Source organism: Polyodon spathula, chromosome 20, assembly GCF_017654505.1.
Source record: "Polyodon spathula isolate WHYD16114869_AA chromosome 20, ASM1765450v1, whole genome shotgun sequence".
Lineage (NCBI taxonomy): Eukaryota > Metazoa > Chordata > Actinopteri > Acipenseriformes > Polyodontidae > Polyodon > Polyodon spathula.
Genome location: NC_054553.1, coordinates 18,253,984 through 18,269,390, shown reverse-complemented (window position 1 = coordinate 18,269,390; position 15,407 = coordinate 18,253,984). Strand labels below are relative to the sequence as shown.

The following is a 15,407-nucleotide window of genomic DNA, read 5'->3' as shown; positions in this document are numbered from 1 at the left end:
TCCAGGTCTTTCAAGGTGGGATGTGCAGGCTACACATTGAAATGTCTCTCTTGTTATTTCTCTGGCTTCTAATCCCAGCCTTCTCTCCCTTGTGTTTGATTGTGTTTACAGCGTTTGCTGAATCTGAATGAAGGCATTTCAGGCAATGGCAAAAAGCAGATTTACTGATTGTGTTTGATGAAATGGGGAAAGTAGACTTTGACTTCCAACAAACTGAACTTGTTTTGGTGTATTTTGCATGGTTAGTGCACATTCCTTGCACCCTTCCTACCGTGGAATGATTATGAGGCTCCTGCATTTATTGACAAACTCTCAGTCTCTTAATTAGTGGTTTTCCTCAATCTATCTTGAGTTAGATGTGGTGTTTATAATTTCCATCAAGATGATCAGACAGCAGAATGTCCCCACTCCAAACATTCCAAACTCCCCACTCCAAACATTCCAAACTCCCAACTCCAAACTAGTGGTGGTCTCTGTCAGGTTGGGCTAATGGTGGCTGTATCTTCAGCATCTTTAGCCAAATGTGGTGAAACTTTACATAGGCATATGTAACATGGTATACTGTGTGGTGCATGGCTGAGCTATTGAAGGCTATATTGAGAACTGGCGGTAATCAAACTACAGCATGCATTGGCATTTGTTGTACGATTAAGCATACTGTGGTAAAAGGGCTTGGTAGTATACTATGTATACAGGATCTTTGTCAGGGGATCTTTGTCTAGTGCTGAATCTTATATTAGCAAATGCAACAGTGTGCTTCTATCTCTTGATGAATCCCTGAATTAATATCTAACTGCCTTTGAACTGAATATATTTGAAATGAAGATGTCTTCCCCGCTCCCTATCTCTACAGTTTTTTTTATTTTTGTTTGGCATAAAAGAGAAACACAAGAGCAGGCCTGCAGGTGCCATGTCCCACTGGATCCCTTTTCTGAGCCAGGTCCCAGGCCATGTTTCTGAGCATCGGTCCATCAAGCTGTACCCTGACAGGTGCAGGTCATGTTTATGAGCGTTGGTCCATCAAACTGTGCCCTGACGGGTGCGGGTCATGTTTCTAAGCATCAGTCCATCAAGCTGTACCCTGACAGGTGCAGGTCATGTTTCTGAGCATCAGTCCAGCAAGCTGTACCCTGACAGGTGCAGGTCATGTTTCTGAGCATCAGTCCAGCAAGCTGTACCCTGACAGGTGCAGGTCATGTTTCTGAGCATCAGTCCAGCAAGCTGTACCCTGACAGGTGCAGGTCATGTTTCTGAGCATCAGTCCAGCAAGCTGTGCCCTGACAGGTGTAGGTCATGTTTTTGAGCATCAGTCCATCAAGCTGTACCCTGACAGGTGCAGGTCATGTTTGATGTTGCATTGACAAATCACAGGCTTTACATTACTCGTTGGAATATCTGTTTTGTGAAATAAGCCTGAATTAATTAAGAGGTGGTGAGCATGGCCTTGTACCCCCCCCCCCCCCCCCCCCAACTTGTTTTGCTTAGTTGTTGACCCCCTTGTCTTCCACTATATGACACTTCCTGACCGTAAGGCACAGGATCTGATTGACATCCACATGTCTTCCCCTCTCCAGTACCCGCACATTGCCCCACATGAGCTGCGCTCTATTGAGAACCTGTAGAATATTCAACAGGATCTGTGTAGAACAGCAATTGCTGTTGCAAGCAGTCACTCTGAACAATGAAGAAATACAAACAAAGAAAAACGTCTACGTTTAGAAAGACTATGCTTTTGGAAATATCTTTCAGTGACGTCACTTTAGAAATATCATAGACAGCTACAGCATCTTATCTATTGTTGTTTAGTTTCACTCTGCATCATTCTCTGCTTCAGTCATCACGTCCTGGGGATTCCACTGTGTTTCTTCCACACTCAGTGCTCCATGTGCAAAGCTCAATGGACTATTTAAAGAATGCTAAAGTTTGTTCTGAATAAAATACAGATATTCACCAAACTGTTCTTTGCAGTAGTTGTTTTTTATTCATTTTTTTTAACAACAACCCAGAACAGCGTACAATGCTGTTCTATAAACTGCATTGTTTCTGTTCTGTTCCGCTTTCAATTAAACTTCCATACAGATTCCGACAGGTCCCTATCACTCCACTGCATTGGGGACAAGGCCAAGCTCTTCACCAAGCCTTTACTGTGCCTTTCCAAAATGGAAATCATCAAATCAAATCATGAAGATTTCTTGTTCTGAGCTGCAGTGTGAACAGATTCCAGCAGAGAGAGCCATCATTGCCATGAAAGTTATGTTGTGCTCTCAAGTACCGCTTCTGAAGGAGAATTGTAGTCAGTATTTGTCTTTAAGAATCTGTCTATATGTAATTACAGACGGACATTACTCATCCAACTGTGATGAAACTGTATACTCAATACTACAGTGGCTCATTCAAGTTTTGAATAATAATAATAGAATAATAAATGTCATGTTGAGTTCACAAGATAATTGATCTCAGTATCTCAACTTTTCAAAACCTGTCCAGTTTTTTAATGTACTCAATGAGACGTTGTAGTATACTGTGGATGTAGGTCACGTGATTTTTAATTACAGTTTGCTCAAATGTGGAAACAGTGAAAACTATAAAACAAGTGAAACTGTGGTGGGGAATGTTATCTACTACACATGTTTCACTTTATTTTAAAATTCTATATTCCTCTTACTGTTGTGTCACAGTATTGTTTATCCCACTGCAAATTGTACTTATCCAGTGATAGTCATTTGAATGAACACACTGGATAACACCCACCTGGGGTTAGTGATGAACTCTTTAATCTGCTATGAATATGAGAAAACCATTCAGACAGGAAGCAATTAATTCTCGAAATGGGATCCACTTCTGTGACCCTCATCAGCACCAGATGAATGGCTTATTAATTCACTTTGTTCACGACCATAATGGTGAATATGTTTGTGATCCTTGTAAATGATGAATCAGTTCAGTCGAACAGAGGTCAGTTCATAGTAATCGCTGACATGTTTTGCCATTCATCCCAGGATCACATTGTCTGCTTCTTGTCTAGGTTTAATTTATGAGCTGCAAATATAAGTTTAGTCTTCAGCCCACAGTAATTAGAGATCCTGTAAGTATAGGGTTTAGCAGCTACAGTACACTCACATAAATACATGAAGAGCTGTATTACTATTCTGGAAGGCACATTCTGTAAGGTGAATGTTGCTATTTATAAATGACAAGATGGAAAAATTGCGTTCCTTGCTATCAGGTGCCTGCTATCCTATGCACACACTCAGAGCTGTCTGATGGGAGGCTATCTGGTATCAGTGTGTCCTGTGCTTGTGAAAACGAGGGTTTGATTAGCTCTGACTCAGCATCTTCACAAGGGACAAGATTATCAGCTTTCTCTGAAAACTAATTGCACTTTGATTCCACCCTCTCATCGCTGTGTATACAGATTGGAATGGAGGTCATTCCGAGGAAGAAAAAAACATGCTACATAGTGAATGGTCTTCTCAATAACAGAGATACATCCTGTCTGAAAACGTATCTGTTGCACCAGTCGAAATAAACTGAAGGAATCAAGTCTTTTTAAAATAATAATTTCTTGTAGATGACACAGTACTGATGTCAGTGCAGTGTGATTTGTCGGTATGGGGTTCTGCTGGAACTGTACACAAGCTTCTTTCACAGAGTTAACTAACCAGACACTGGCTCCTGCTGCAGCTGGATGTTGTCATCATCAGAAAGCTCAGCTGGAGCTCAGGACAGCAAAACAAACATGTCTGTCAATGATAAGCACATATGTCACGCTTGCATTTTTCCATACACCTAGAGAGATACTTATGTGGTTTTATGAAACTTTGTAAGGGCATTCTTTAGCATAGTGTATTATGGGTGCTTTCACAGACCCTGATTAACACTGGAGTAAGAGTATTAGAATCTTGGCATATATACAGGTGCCAGTTTATCTGTTAATCTCTGCATTAAATACTGTGGATGCAAGCTCTGTGGGTCTGTTTTTTCCCCATGTTCCAGTTCTGTAATGATGGAGGTTTCTGATAGTGCTGTTGGTCTTTTCTTCCAGCTTTCACCATCATGATCATCCTGGCGCTGCTGCGCATCGGGAAGGGGCAGGGCGAGGGGCACCCCCCGGCTGCCAAGATGATGGGGATCCCCAATTTGTTTGGCGTGTGCGTCTACTCTTTCATGTGCCAGCACTCCCTGCCCTCGCTCATCACGCCCATCTCCAACAAGAAGAAGGTCAGTGTGCTGCTCCTGCTCGACTACGTCCTCATTCTGGCCTTCTACAGCTTGCTCTCCTTCACCGCCATTTTCTGCTTCAACAACTCCTTCCTGAAGGACATGTACACCCTCAACTTCACCGACAACTGTGATGTCATCGATGTGGCTTTTCTGCGCTACTTCCTGGGGCTCTTCCCCGTCTTCACCATCAGCACCAACTTCCCTATCATCGCAGTTACGCTGTGCAACAACTGGAAGACCCTATTCCACCGTGAGGGCGGAACCTACCCCTGGGTGGTGGACCGTGTGGTGTTTCCTCTCATCACCCTCGTCCCCCCCATCATCGTGGCCTTCTGCACCCATGACCTGGAGACTCTGGTGGGGGTCACAGGCGCGTACGCTGGCACGGGGATCCAGTACATTATCCCCGCTTGCCTGGTCGTCTTCAGCCGCAAGGACCTGGGCCTGATCTTCGGGGACAGGGTCCTCAACAAGCATCGCTCTCCCTTCCACCACACCTTCTGGGTCTGGTTCATTCTACTCTGGTCCGTCTCCTGCTTGATGTTTGTCACCGCGAACATCATCCTGACTGAAACTAAGCACTGAACCCGTGGGTTCCATCTGACGGACTTCTGCAAAACTCAACAGAAGCCTTAATGAATGGTCTTTACAAACAAAAGATATTCTACAGACTTACATTTTGAAGCCAGTATGGTAATATTAATAGCAGGGACCACAAATCCAGTCTAGTCTAGAGTACTAGTTTGTTAAAGGTTAATTGTTAAGGGAATTTGTACTGGTAATGATGCTGCAATTGGCCAGATTAGTGGCTCACCAAAGCATTGCGCTCACTTAACTGGTCTTTCTACAGCTTTGCACTATCCTCTCTTAAAGACTTTTATATAATCTCTGTGTCAATATTCTGTCCTGTATTGAACTTCACCTATAAGGCTAATAATCCTGGGAGCATGCTAATGTATCTTAAATGTTTTCCATTTGAAAAGCAGGTTTGGCAAGACAAGGACCTGCATCTCTAATCAAATTGCTGATTTTCTTCCAGCTCAAGGTATGAAGCGTGCACATCTAGTCATGTATAGATATCAAAATTATAGTTTTGAAAGAACTCTGTTTCAGCAAAAAAAATTGTTCCAATAAAACATGGAAATATATTGTAATGGTCCAATCATGATTTTTGTATTGTGCAGTTTCGGTGCATGCTTGAAAACCTAAACAAGTGTTTTGTGAAGCTATAATGGGGTTAAATTGAAATCAGTTAACCAGTATGTAAAGGAAAATGAGGCTTTAGTTGAAACCATAAAAGAAAAGACTGAAATTGTATGCAAGCACTTCACAGTTGTAATTCCCGCAAGAAGTTAGTGTACAGTGTGCATGTATAGGATCTGTTTCCAGGAGTTCTGTTTGCAATGAGACCTGAGTTTTCTTTCTTCAACGCCACTAGACAAACATCTGCACTTCTACACAGTTAGACTTTTTATAATTCTGATTCTGCATGATAGATGTGTGTTATATGAGTGCTAAAAAACGGAATTCAGCAATTTTTATCAATTATTATAAAGAACCTAAATAAAGCCCTGGACCAAATCAAAAGTAAAAAATGAAAAATGGAAGCCCTACTCATAATGAACAACAGTGAACTTGTACTTTGAATGAAAATGTTTGGCTTCAAAGTGTAAATGTGCCTTTCCTGGAAAATTCCTCTTTTCCCATAAAGTGACGCTTTGCTGCAGCTTATTCTTTGTCTCTGTGTCCTGCCTGATAACATCTGCATGTACCCAGTTATTATTATTATTGTTACTATTATTATTATTATTATTATTATTATTATTATTATTATTATTTTATTACTTATTTTCAGAAAAAGTCAAGAATTAGTCAATTAAGAGCAAGATGCAAAATACAATAACTTCAGTCCTAATATTTAGCTACCAATCAATGTCTGCTCGGAGTAGACTTTGAAATCTGTTACTGTCCAGAGTGCATGTGACATTGGAGCCCAGCAGAGTTACACTGCCCTTTCCACAGCCTTGTACTGCATATGCTTCTGTGTTCATCCATCTCCTATATTTTTAACATCCTTTCTGTTTCTTTCATTCGTAATTTCTTGTATTCTTCCTTTTTGTCTTTATTTCTTTACTTTTCTCATCATTTTTTCACCCTTTCATCTTTTTGTTGTTTTATTATTCTTTCTTTTGTCCATTTTGATATTCTTTCTTTCATAATTATTTTATCCTATTATTTTCCCTGCAGTTCATTATTCTCTCTGCTTCAGGGTGACGTCGATTGGGCTTGTGGCTCTGGGGAAGTGTCATGCAATTCAGTATCAATGCAGAGCAGCACAGTACATTTCTGGCAATACATTTTTAGTCCACACATGCAAACTATTGAGCCATTTAGCTGGTACCATTTTGTTCACTCCACGTGTTTAGACCTTGAAACTAGCTCTTACATCTCTGCAATACAGCGATCCATATTAATCAGTTAATGTCCAACCAGATTAGCACCTGTGTATTTTATCCATTCAGTCGTATCCTACTCTTGGTGATCCGATGGATAAAGTTCCTCCAATGGTCTCGGTCATTGGTGGCATTTGATTAGCACCTGCATTCAGCAAATTAACAAACTGAACTGTGGATCAAAGTTACTTTTTAATCAAGATTCATCATTTAAAACAATGCATTGTGCACATTCAGATTATATATGTATATTTTGTAATAAACATAACCCATTTGATTGGCATTACATTTAAAAAACACTACACATACATATTTGGAATTAAAGATAAGCAGCTTTAAATCGTAGACAATTTGTCCTTTCTATTTAATTGGAAACTGTTAATGGATTTTGAGTAAAGTGGTCAGAGAAAAAAAAATGTAAGCCTTCACATTATAAAAAGTGTATTGTGGGTAAGCTTTAATAGCTCCAGCTGTTTATTTAAGGCATCATATGTTGTCACTTTTCTGAGAATAGAAGAAAGTGCACCTTCCTAATCAATTCTGAAACAGCAGGCCCTCTCCTCCAGGTATGTAGCTTGTTCTAGAGGGATGCTTGACCATTGCTCAGTGTTTACTGCTTTTATTGCAAAGAAGGGCTGTGCAGTCAGCACAGTTCCACAGCAACATGTGCGACAGATGTGTGTCGAATCAATTGCCTGCAGTATGACTTGAGTTTATGTCACCCTCCTTTCACTTATTAGCCTCTAATTACAAAACTTTAAACACTGATCAGTTGTTTAAACATTCATTATTTAAACAATACCGGTTAATATTCTGTTGGCGTCTTTGTCAACAGCCTATAACAGTTTTATGAGTGCTGAGCATTATTCAGTTTCTAAACCCAAAAACAAACCCAATCAGTCCTGCAACTCATTTCCACTCCACTCAATATGACTTCAGCCAGCATTATTCTCTTCTTTTTCAATTGAACTAAATCAGAAGGACTTTGGTGTGGATGTTGTCTTTCGTAAAAAATCACCACAAAAAAAAAAAATATATATATATATATATATATATATATATATATATATATTCAGGCAGATAAAGCTCAAAGATTACAACTAAGATGTTCTCAGTTGGGGTTCCATTATCAGAATGAGCCTTCCAGCTGACACATTGTTACAATCTCTATCCTTGTCCATGATGCTGACAGCACACGTTGAAAAAGCACATTTGCAGCTGTTGAATAACGATTCTCATTTAAGTTCCATTACAGGTCATTGTTTCACTATCACGTTGCTTTAACTGTTGACACTGCGAATGATACAGGTCAGATGACATGCTTTCTCACATTTTACAAACCATTCAATGACAGGCAAGTCCCATTACATTTTGTGTACAAAAAAACCCACTTTTTTTCAATTAATATTGATCACAAAAGATAATTCCAGAACTCTGGTCTGCTTCTGTTCTATTCTTCTTGAGTGGATTTTAAGTGCAGATTGATTGTGCAAGTAATAAACAAGTTTTATTGTTTTTTTATTATTATTTTATATTTAGCAGATGCTTTTGTCTGAGGCAACTTACAGAGACTAGGGTGTGAGAACTATGCATCAGCTGCAGAGTCACTTACAACAAAATCTAACCTGAACGACCACAAGGAGGTTAAGTGACTTGGTGAGGGTCACACAATGAGTCGTGGATGAGCCGGGATTTGGACCAGGGACCTCCTGGTTACCAGCCCTTTTCTTTAACCACTGGACCACACAGCGTCCTTTTCAGTTTAAAATGCATACTGTACTGTGTGTACCGTGCATTGTGCATAGTACCATACACCATGCAAGCACTGTGTAGTGTGTGCCATACCTAGACAAGGCTCCCCTTTGATTTCAGCCCAAAAAGAGGGCCCTGTGTCTAAGGAGAGCAGAACTGAACATAGGAAACCGCCTGTATGGTCTTCTTTGTCTTCTCCTTTTCCCTCCCCTCCTCCAGTCTCCCCTCCTAAGAAGAGGAGAAAGAGTCACCCGCTTCATAGATCGGAGAGCTCTGAGCAGCTGGATAAGCTCTCTCAACAGAGCAACGTGTTGGCTGAGCTATTGCGTGAGCGCACTGTTCCACGTGGACCCTCTGTGCCTGTAGAGCAACAGGGAGTAGTACCTCCTGTCTGTCACTGCCTCGGAGGAAATGGCTGATCAAGAGTTCCCCTCTGAGGAGCGCAACACCAGTAGCACATATATCTTTTGCCATTGATTAAGCTTTTGCCGTTGATTTGCTACTGACATCTTACCTATAGATGACAAGTGGAAGCACTCTATTTTTGAGGATGATCCTGCTCCATCTCAGGTGTTTCCTTCAGTACACTCAGACTTTCTGTTTGAAGTCCATTCACCCTAGGGTCATCTGGCTGCTGCTTCACGTTCCTTGGGGATGCTGTACAGCTTACATGAGGCAGATAAGCTGGATTAACTAATTTTCCTCCAGTGTATGCCTCTGTTGTATCACTGGTGCAAGTTCCAAAGTTAACGCTTTTGAACAAAGATGCTACATGCCCGGTTATAAACAATGCAGGGTTTCAGCGACTATTCTTAAGAAGGCTTACTCAGCCGGTACATTCACCGTACGGTTGGGCAACTAAACAGTATCTTGGTAGCTTATCAGAACTGTTTTAAGAACCTGCTCCGTATATATCAAAGTACAACAGGCAGGCAGTGGGCAAGAACATTGCTGCATTAATAGCCGCAAGAAGGCAGCTCTGACTGTCACAATTGCATTTAGTGGATGGGGATAAGGCACCATTGCTGGATTCTCCCATTACTCTAGGACACACTTTTGGTCCTGCAGTAGATGATATGCTGCAGCACTCTGCGGGGCAAGAATCTAAGAAGGAACTGGTGAGCCTGCTTCCCAAGTGGCCTCCTCCAGTATGTAAACCAGCACCAAATGGGCCAAGGTTCCAGCAGCCTCAGAGTCTGGCACAGCTGGCTAGTGCTAAAGCCAGAGGGGGTTTTCACAACCAACCCGTGCCTATGCGAAGGTGAGGGTTTTACTCCAGTTACTTCCTGGTGCCGAAGTAGAATGGTGGCCTCGACCTCAGACAGATCAACGGAGATTTAAAATGTTGACTATGCAGCAGCTGTTGCAGTCAATAAGTTGAGTTGACTGGACACTTAAAGGGCACTTATTTTCACATCCCCATAAGACCAGGGCACAGGAGGTACAGTACCTCGGGTTTGCTTAAGCATACTAGTTCCGGGTACTGCCATTTGGCCTCTGTCTAACTCCCTGTGTGTTTTCGAAGTGTGTGGAGGCTATTCTCTCCCCACTGAGACAGGCATCAGAATACTCGATTACCTGGACAACTGGTTCATTTGTGCTCAGTCTGCAGTGCAGGCAGTGGCTCACACGGAACTCGTCACAGACTACCTTCACCAATTGTGTCGTCAGTTAACGGTGCAAAGAGACAGCTCTCACCCTTGCAGACAGCCTCCTATTTATGAGTGCTTCTGGATTCCAGAACCATGCTGTCCACTCTGACGGAGGACAGAGTGCAGAGAATAGGGGGAGACACGTGCTTGTTCGGATGGACAATGCTACTGTGGTGGCTTACATAAACCACCAGGACAGGCTCAGGTCCCACCTGCTGAGTCAACTCATCGAGCCTGCAGCTCTGGGTCTGGCCCCTGAATGGCAAAATTTCAGCCGTCTGGGGTTATCTAATAGGGTCATTGACACCTTACAGAATGCCAGAGCGGTGTCCTTGCGTTCCCAGTCTGAGTACAAGTGGGTCGTTTTTCAAACTTGCTGCAAGCCTAAGGGGTTATACCCTACAACCTGTCCCATGGCAGTTAAACTGCAATTTTTGTAAGACCTGTTTGATGAGGGGGATAGTCTATTTAACAGCCATTTTGGCTTCTCATATTAAGATTGATTCAGTCTCCTCGAGCTCATTTCCTGGCAGGGCAATTTTTAAAGCTCAGTGGCTTCGGTCGCCTATGAAGGACACTGTACCTTGCTGCTAGGTGCTTATGAAGCCTCCCTTTGAGCCCCTGCATTCAGCGGAGCTGAAATATTTATCTATGAAAGTGGGTTTCTTGCTTGCAATCACATTCGCTAAGCGGGTAGGTGAATTACAGACTTTTTCAATAGCTAAATCCTGCTTAATGTTTGCAGAAGCCAGGACAAAAGTTACACTCCGCACCAATCCTGCGTTTTTGCCGAAAACCATCTTGACATGCCACATGAACCAGACTGTGGAGCTTGAGGCTTTTCATCCGCCTTCTTTCCAGTCTGATGGAGAGCGGCAGCTCCATATGCTTTGTCCGGTGTGAGGACTAGCATATTATGCAGGCAGAACTCAGAGTTGTAGGCAGTCTGAGCAGTTTTTTGTCTGTTATAGGGCTAAGTCCCATGGGAAAGCTCTGTCTAAACAGAGGCTGTCAAGATGGATTACAGACATAGTTAAGACTGGCTGTGAGCGAGCCAACTTTCCCCCTCCAAAAGGCTCACTGCCCACTCCACCAGATGCATGGCAGCTTCGTGGGCTTTGTTCCTGGGTGCATCTGTCAGGGACATTTGAGATGCAGCGGTGTGGGCTACTCCCCATACACTTACACGGTTCTATCGGCTGAATGTCGTGGATCCACAAAACCCTGGGTTTGGAAGAAGAGTGTTAAAGGCAGCCTCGAGCTTGACCCTTACAGCATAAAATCTGAGGTGAGTTCTCCCTCAAATTTTTAGCCCTAGCTACTTGTACTGGGGTTCCACATGGTAACGCACTAGGCAGCAATTGGGTTAGCCTTGTAGCATTCCAGTTGGTCTGCAGTACTGCCTTGTGACATCTTTGGTATTCATACCCATGAGGTAATGGTTACATTTCATACTTGAAAGGAAACATTATTGTCATAACACTGGTCCCCTGAAATAGAAATGCAACCGTTAACATTCAAGGTCACTGTGTTCATTATTGCAGCAAGTCTTGAAGGAAAAATGATGATGATATCAATGTCAGCAGCCTTTTTATGCCCTTAGGGGTGGGCGTGACTGCGTAACTGGCACGATGTGCAGCTTTGGTATTTCTATTCAGGTTAGATGGTATCAAAGGATGAATGCCCATTAGGTAATTCTATTTCACGGAACCAGGGTTGTGATAATAACCTAACGTTCTTGTACAGACTGCCCCAGTGCTTTTGAGGAAGTTGTTGTTCTTGTGTAGACTTTGCCCTCTCTCTGAGTCTCAGCCTTAGTGTTTTGAGGAAGTTGTTCCTCAGTCACTGTCACTCCCTGTGCTCATCACAGGTATTCAAAGAGACTGGGTCCCAGTGTGGCTGTTTGTTTAATCATTTTAACATGAATCAACTTCTGTTTTCTTATCTTAATAAAGTCTCCTGGCAGATTTTCAATTTGAAGTACTGTAGCTGCGGCAAAAATATTCAAATTGTTCCCAGCCTTTATAGGGTGTCATTATAACTGATAATCCAAACTTCTGAAGCTTGTGTGTCTGTGTGTTTGGGGGTGATGGGGAGTGGGGCATTGGTTTGAATATTAATGTTTTTTTGTTTTTAATTTAAAGGTGCTAAGCAAAGTTTTTGTTTTGTACCTCATTGTGACGAAGTGCCCGCCCCCGTGTGTATTTTCTGTTATATGCTGCGTGTGGTGGGATATAAACGGGTCTGTGTAACATGAGTGTTTAAAATGTATATTTGTATTTAAGCACGAGGATTGCACAGCACTTCACGTGCAAGTAAAATGTAATATGTGAGCATGGGGAATTGCACTTTATTAATTCACGTGCAATTGTACCGCGACTCCAATTGAATGATTGATTAGCAGTCGAATCTCGGTACAGCTGCATAAAAGCAGCACGTTTTCACATACTCAGGGTTGTGTGTTCGGTGAGTGGAGAACGGGATTGGAGACGGAGGTGATAATTGTGATAAGAATAATCGCATTTAAAAATATCTACTCACTGTTTTTTGTGTAGTGTTAGTCCGTTTGGTTTATCTCTTTTTGTTTTGGCGAATGTGCCGTGTCCTGTGTATTTTTGTTTGTTACAACCTTTTCATTTTCTGTTCTGTTTATTTATTAAATGCTGAGCGAAAGCATTCGCTTAGCTCCACCAAACTTCACCTCTCTGTTGCTTATTTCCTGGTTCTGGTCTGACGCCACCCACTCCTGCCTTCTTTGTGACACGTGGTGTCCTACCTGGGATAGCAGCGCCTCCAAGCGTCAGACCAGGAGAGGTGTTTTTGTGAACAAAAAGGACAAAGATGGGAAAGAACGGCAGTAGGCAGCAGCCACAACACCAGCCGGAGGAACAGCAGCCCTGATGTTACTGCTGCGCTGAGCCGGGGCATTCTAGCACCAACTGCCCCTGGTACCCCCTCAGACAGCTACCCCAACTATGCCCCATCTATGGAGGTGAGCACTACATGTTCCGCTGCCCTGTCCATGAGGAGAGGGAGGAGCAGGGGTTGCCTCAATCTTCCCCCACCATCAGCTGGGAGTTTTTTTTAAAGAACCTCGCTGCAGAGTTATGCCCTGGATGTGGGGCTTATGGGCATTCATTAGCCATATGCCCTACGCAGTATGGAGAGGAGGAACTGGCCCAGGAGAGGAAGGTGAGGAGGTTGCAGAGAAGGGGAAAGGGGAATAGGAAGGCAGAGCGTCCACCGCCCAAGTCTCCACCGGCAGAGGAAGAATGCCTGCTGGTTTTGCCTCCAGAGCCAGAGGGAGAGGAGCCATATCCAGCGCCAGAGGGAGAGGAGCCGTTGCTGCCGTCTCCAGCGCCAGAGGGAGAGGTCCCACCGCTGTCTCCAGAGCAGGAGGGAGAGCCGCACCAGTCCCCTGCAAGTGAGGGAGAACCGCACCAATCCCCTGTAACAAGGGTAGACTACACAATGCTCCCACCTCCGCCGCCAGGAGACTACACGCCTCCGCCACCTCCATTGGCAGGAGCAGGGCAGCAGGAGCTGCCTCTGCGTCCATCACCTTCACTGGCAGGAGCAGAGCAGCAGGAGCTGCCTCTGCCTCTGCCTCCTACACTGGCAGGAGCAGAGCAGCAGGAGCTGCCTCTGCCTACTCCACCAGCAGAGGATGAATGCCTGCTGGGTCCCTGTCCACCAGCGGAGAGTGAATGCCTGCTGGGTCCCTGTCCACCAGCAGAGGGTGAATGCCTGCTGGGTCCCTGTCCACCAGCAGAGGGTGAATGCCTGCTGGGTCCCTGTCCACCAGCAGAGGATGAATGCCTGCTGATATCACTTCCCCCACCATCACGAGGAGAGGAGCTGGAGCTGCCTCTGCCTCCATCACCATCAGGGGGAGAGGAGCAGGAGCTGCCTCTCCCTTCACCAGAAGGACCAGGACTAGATGCTGGCGGTCCTCAGCAGCCCTTGCATAGGTTGCTGAGGGAATCACGGGGAAGAACCGCCTGGCCGTAGTGGCCGAGAAGAGGGTCAACACCCGCACCCCAGCTTGTCCTGACTCCCTGCCTCGCTTCGCCCAAGGATGCCTGCCTTGCTTCGCCCAAGGATGCCTGCCTGGCATCGCCTGGGGTTGCCTGTCGCTCCGCATCGCCTGGGGTTGCCTGTCGCTCCGCATCGCCTGGGGTTGCCTGTCACTCCGCATCACCTGGGGTTGCCAGCCGCTCCGCATCGCCTAGGGTTGCCAGCCGCTCCCCATCGCCTGGGGTCGCTGGAACTGCTTCGCCAGGGGTTGCAGTCAGCTCTGCTTGGCCGCAGGGGTCAGTGTTGCTGGAGATCTACGAGACGGAGCTGCCAGCTATGAAAAAGGGGGGAGAGGTCATATGTGACGAAGTGCCCGCCCCTGTGTGTATTTTCTATTATGTGCTGCGTGTGGTGTGTTAAATGATGGTGTATAGTCATTGGTACATGTGATATAAACAGGTCTGTGTAACACGAGTGTTTATTCGCTCAGCTCCACCAAACTCCACCTCTCTGTTGCTTATTTCCTGGCTCTGGTCTGACACCACCCACTCATGCCGTCTTTGTGACACTCATACACAACTACATTAATTCTTGGTCCCCTTATTCTTCTGTCCATGATCTTTTTGTTGCTTGTGCTTTAAACTTCAAATTGGAATGATATTTAAAAAAACAACGATATAGATGAAAGGTTTCTGCTGCTTCCTGGTATTACCTCAAACTTACACCAATGGTGTAGCTGCAACTGTGTCATATGACCTCCAGCAAAGGAACGCAGCAGTTTATCATTAGCTTTGCATTTGAAATATTCCATACCCAGAAATAAGGTTTTAAAAAAATAAAATAATTAATAATGTTAATCAGAGCTACGTAAATAGATTTGAAAGAATTGAATAGCACTCAACTGAAACAATGAAATAATTTATTTTATATTCTCTGCTGTCATCACGGCTGTAACACTTGTCCACTTGCATACTTTTCACCAGATGGTATAAAGGGGTGCTGTAGTTCCACCTTTCATTGATAACTTTGCAGAATGAATGCAGCAATACATTGTGCTGGATATAAATGCAGCAATACATTGTGCTGGATGTAAATGCAGCAATACATTGTGCTGGATGACTTTACAATCAGTCCGTCCAGTCTAGGTTTTTCAGAGCTGTGTTCTCCAGCAGATTTAACTCCAGTCAACAGCAGCTGGGAGCACACACTGCTCTGTCGAGTCCCTGTACAAAAGTGAGGCACCAATCACACCTGTAAAAGCAGTGGCGTAGCCAGGATTTTGTTTCGAGGGCGGGGTTGCAGATGGGTA

At 44.1% G+C, this 15,407-nt stretch overlaps 1 protein-coding gene across 2 annotated transcripts in view; it reads left to right on the top strand.

The window, feature by feature from the left end:
* tmem104 (transmembrane protein 104) overlaps positions 1-5,953 on the top strand; it is a 135,047-nt gene extending 129,094 nt beyond the window's left edge. For both annotated transcript variants that reach the window (XM_041219730.1, XM_041219729.1), the window contains exon 10: positions 4,046-5,953. In XM_041219730.1, coding sequence (XP_041075664.1) covers positions 4,046-4,809 — 764 coding nt within the window. In that variant the 3' untranslated portion in view covers positions 4,810-5,953. The remainder of the gene's footprint in view (positions 1-4,045) is intronic.
* Positions 5,954-15,407: the final 9,454 nt, after the last annotated feature.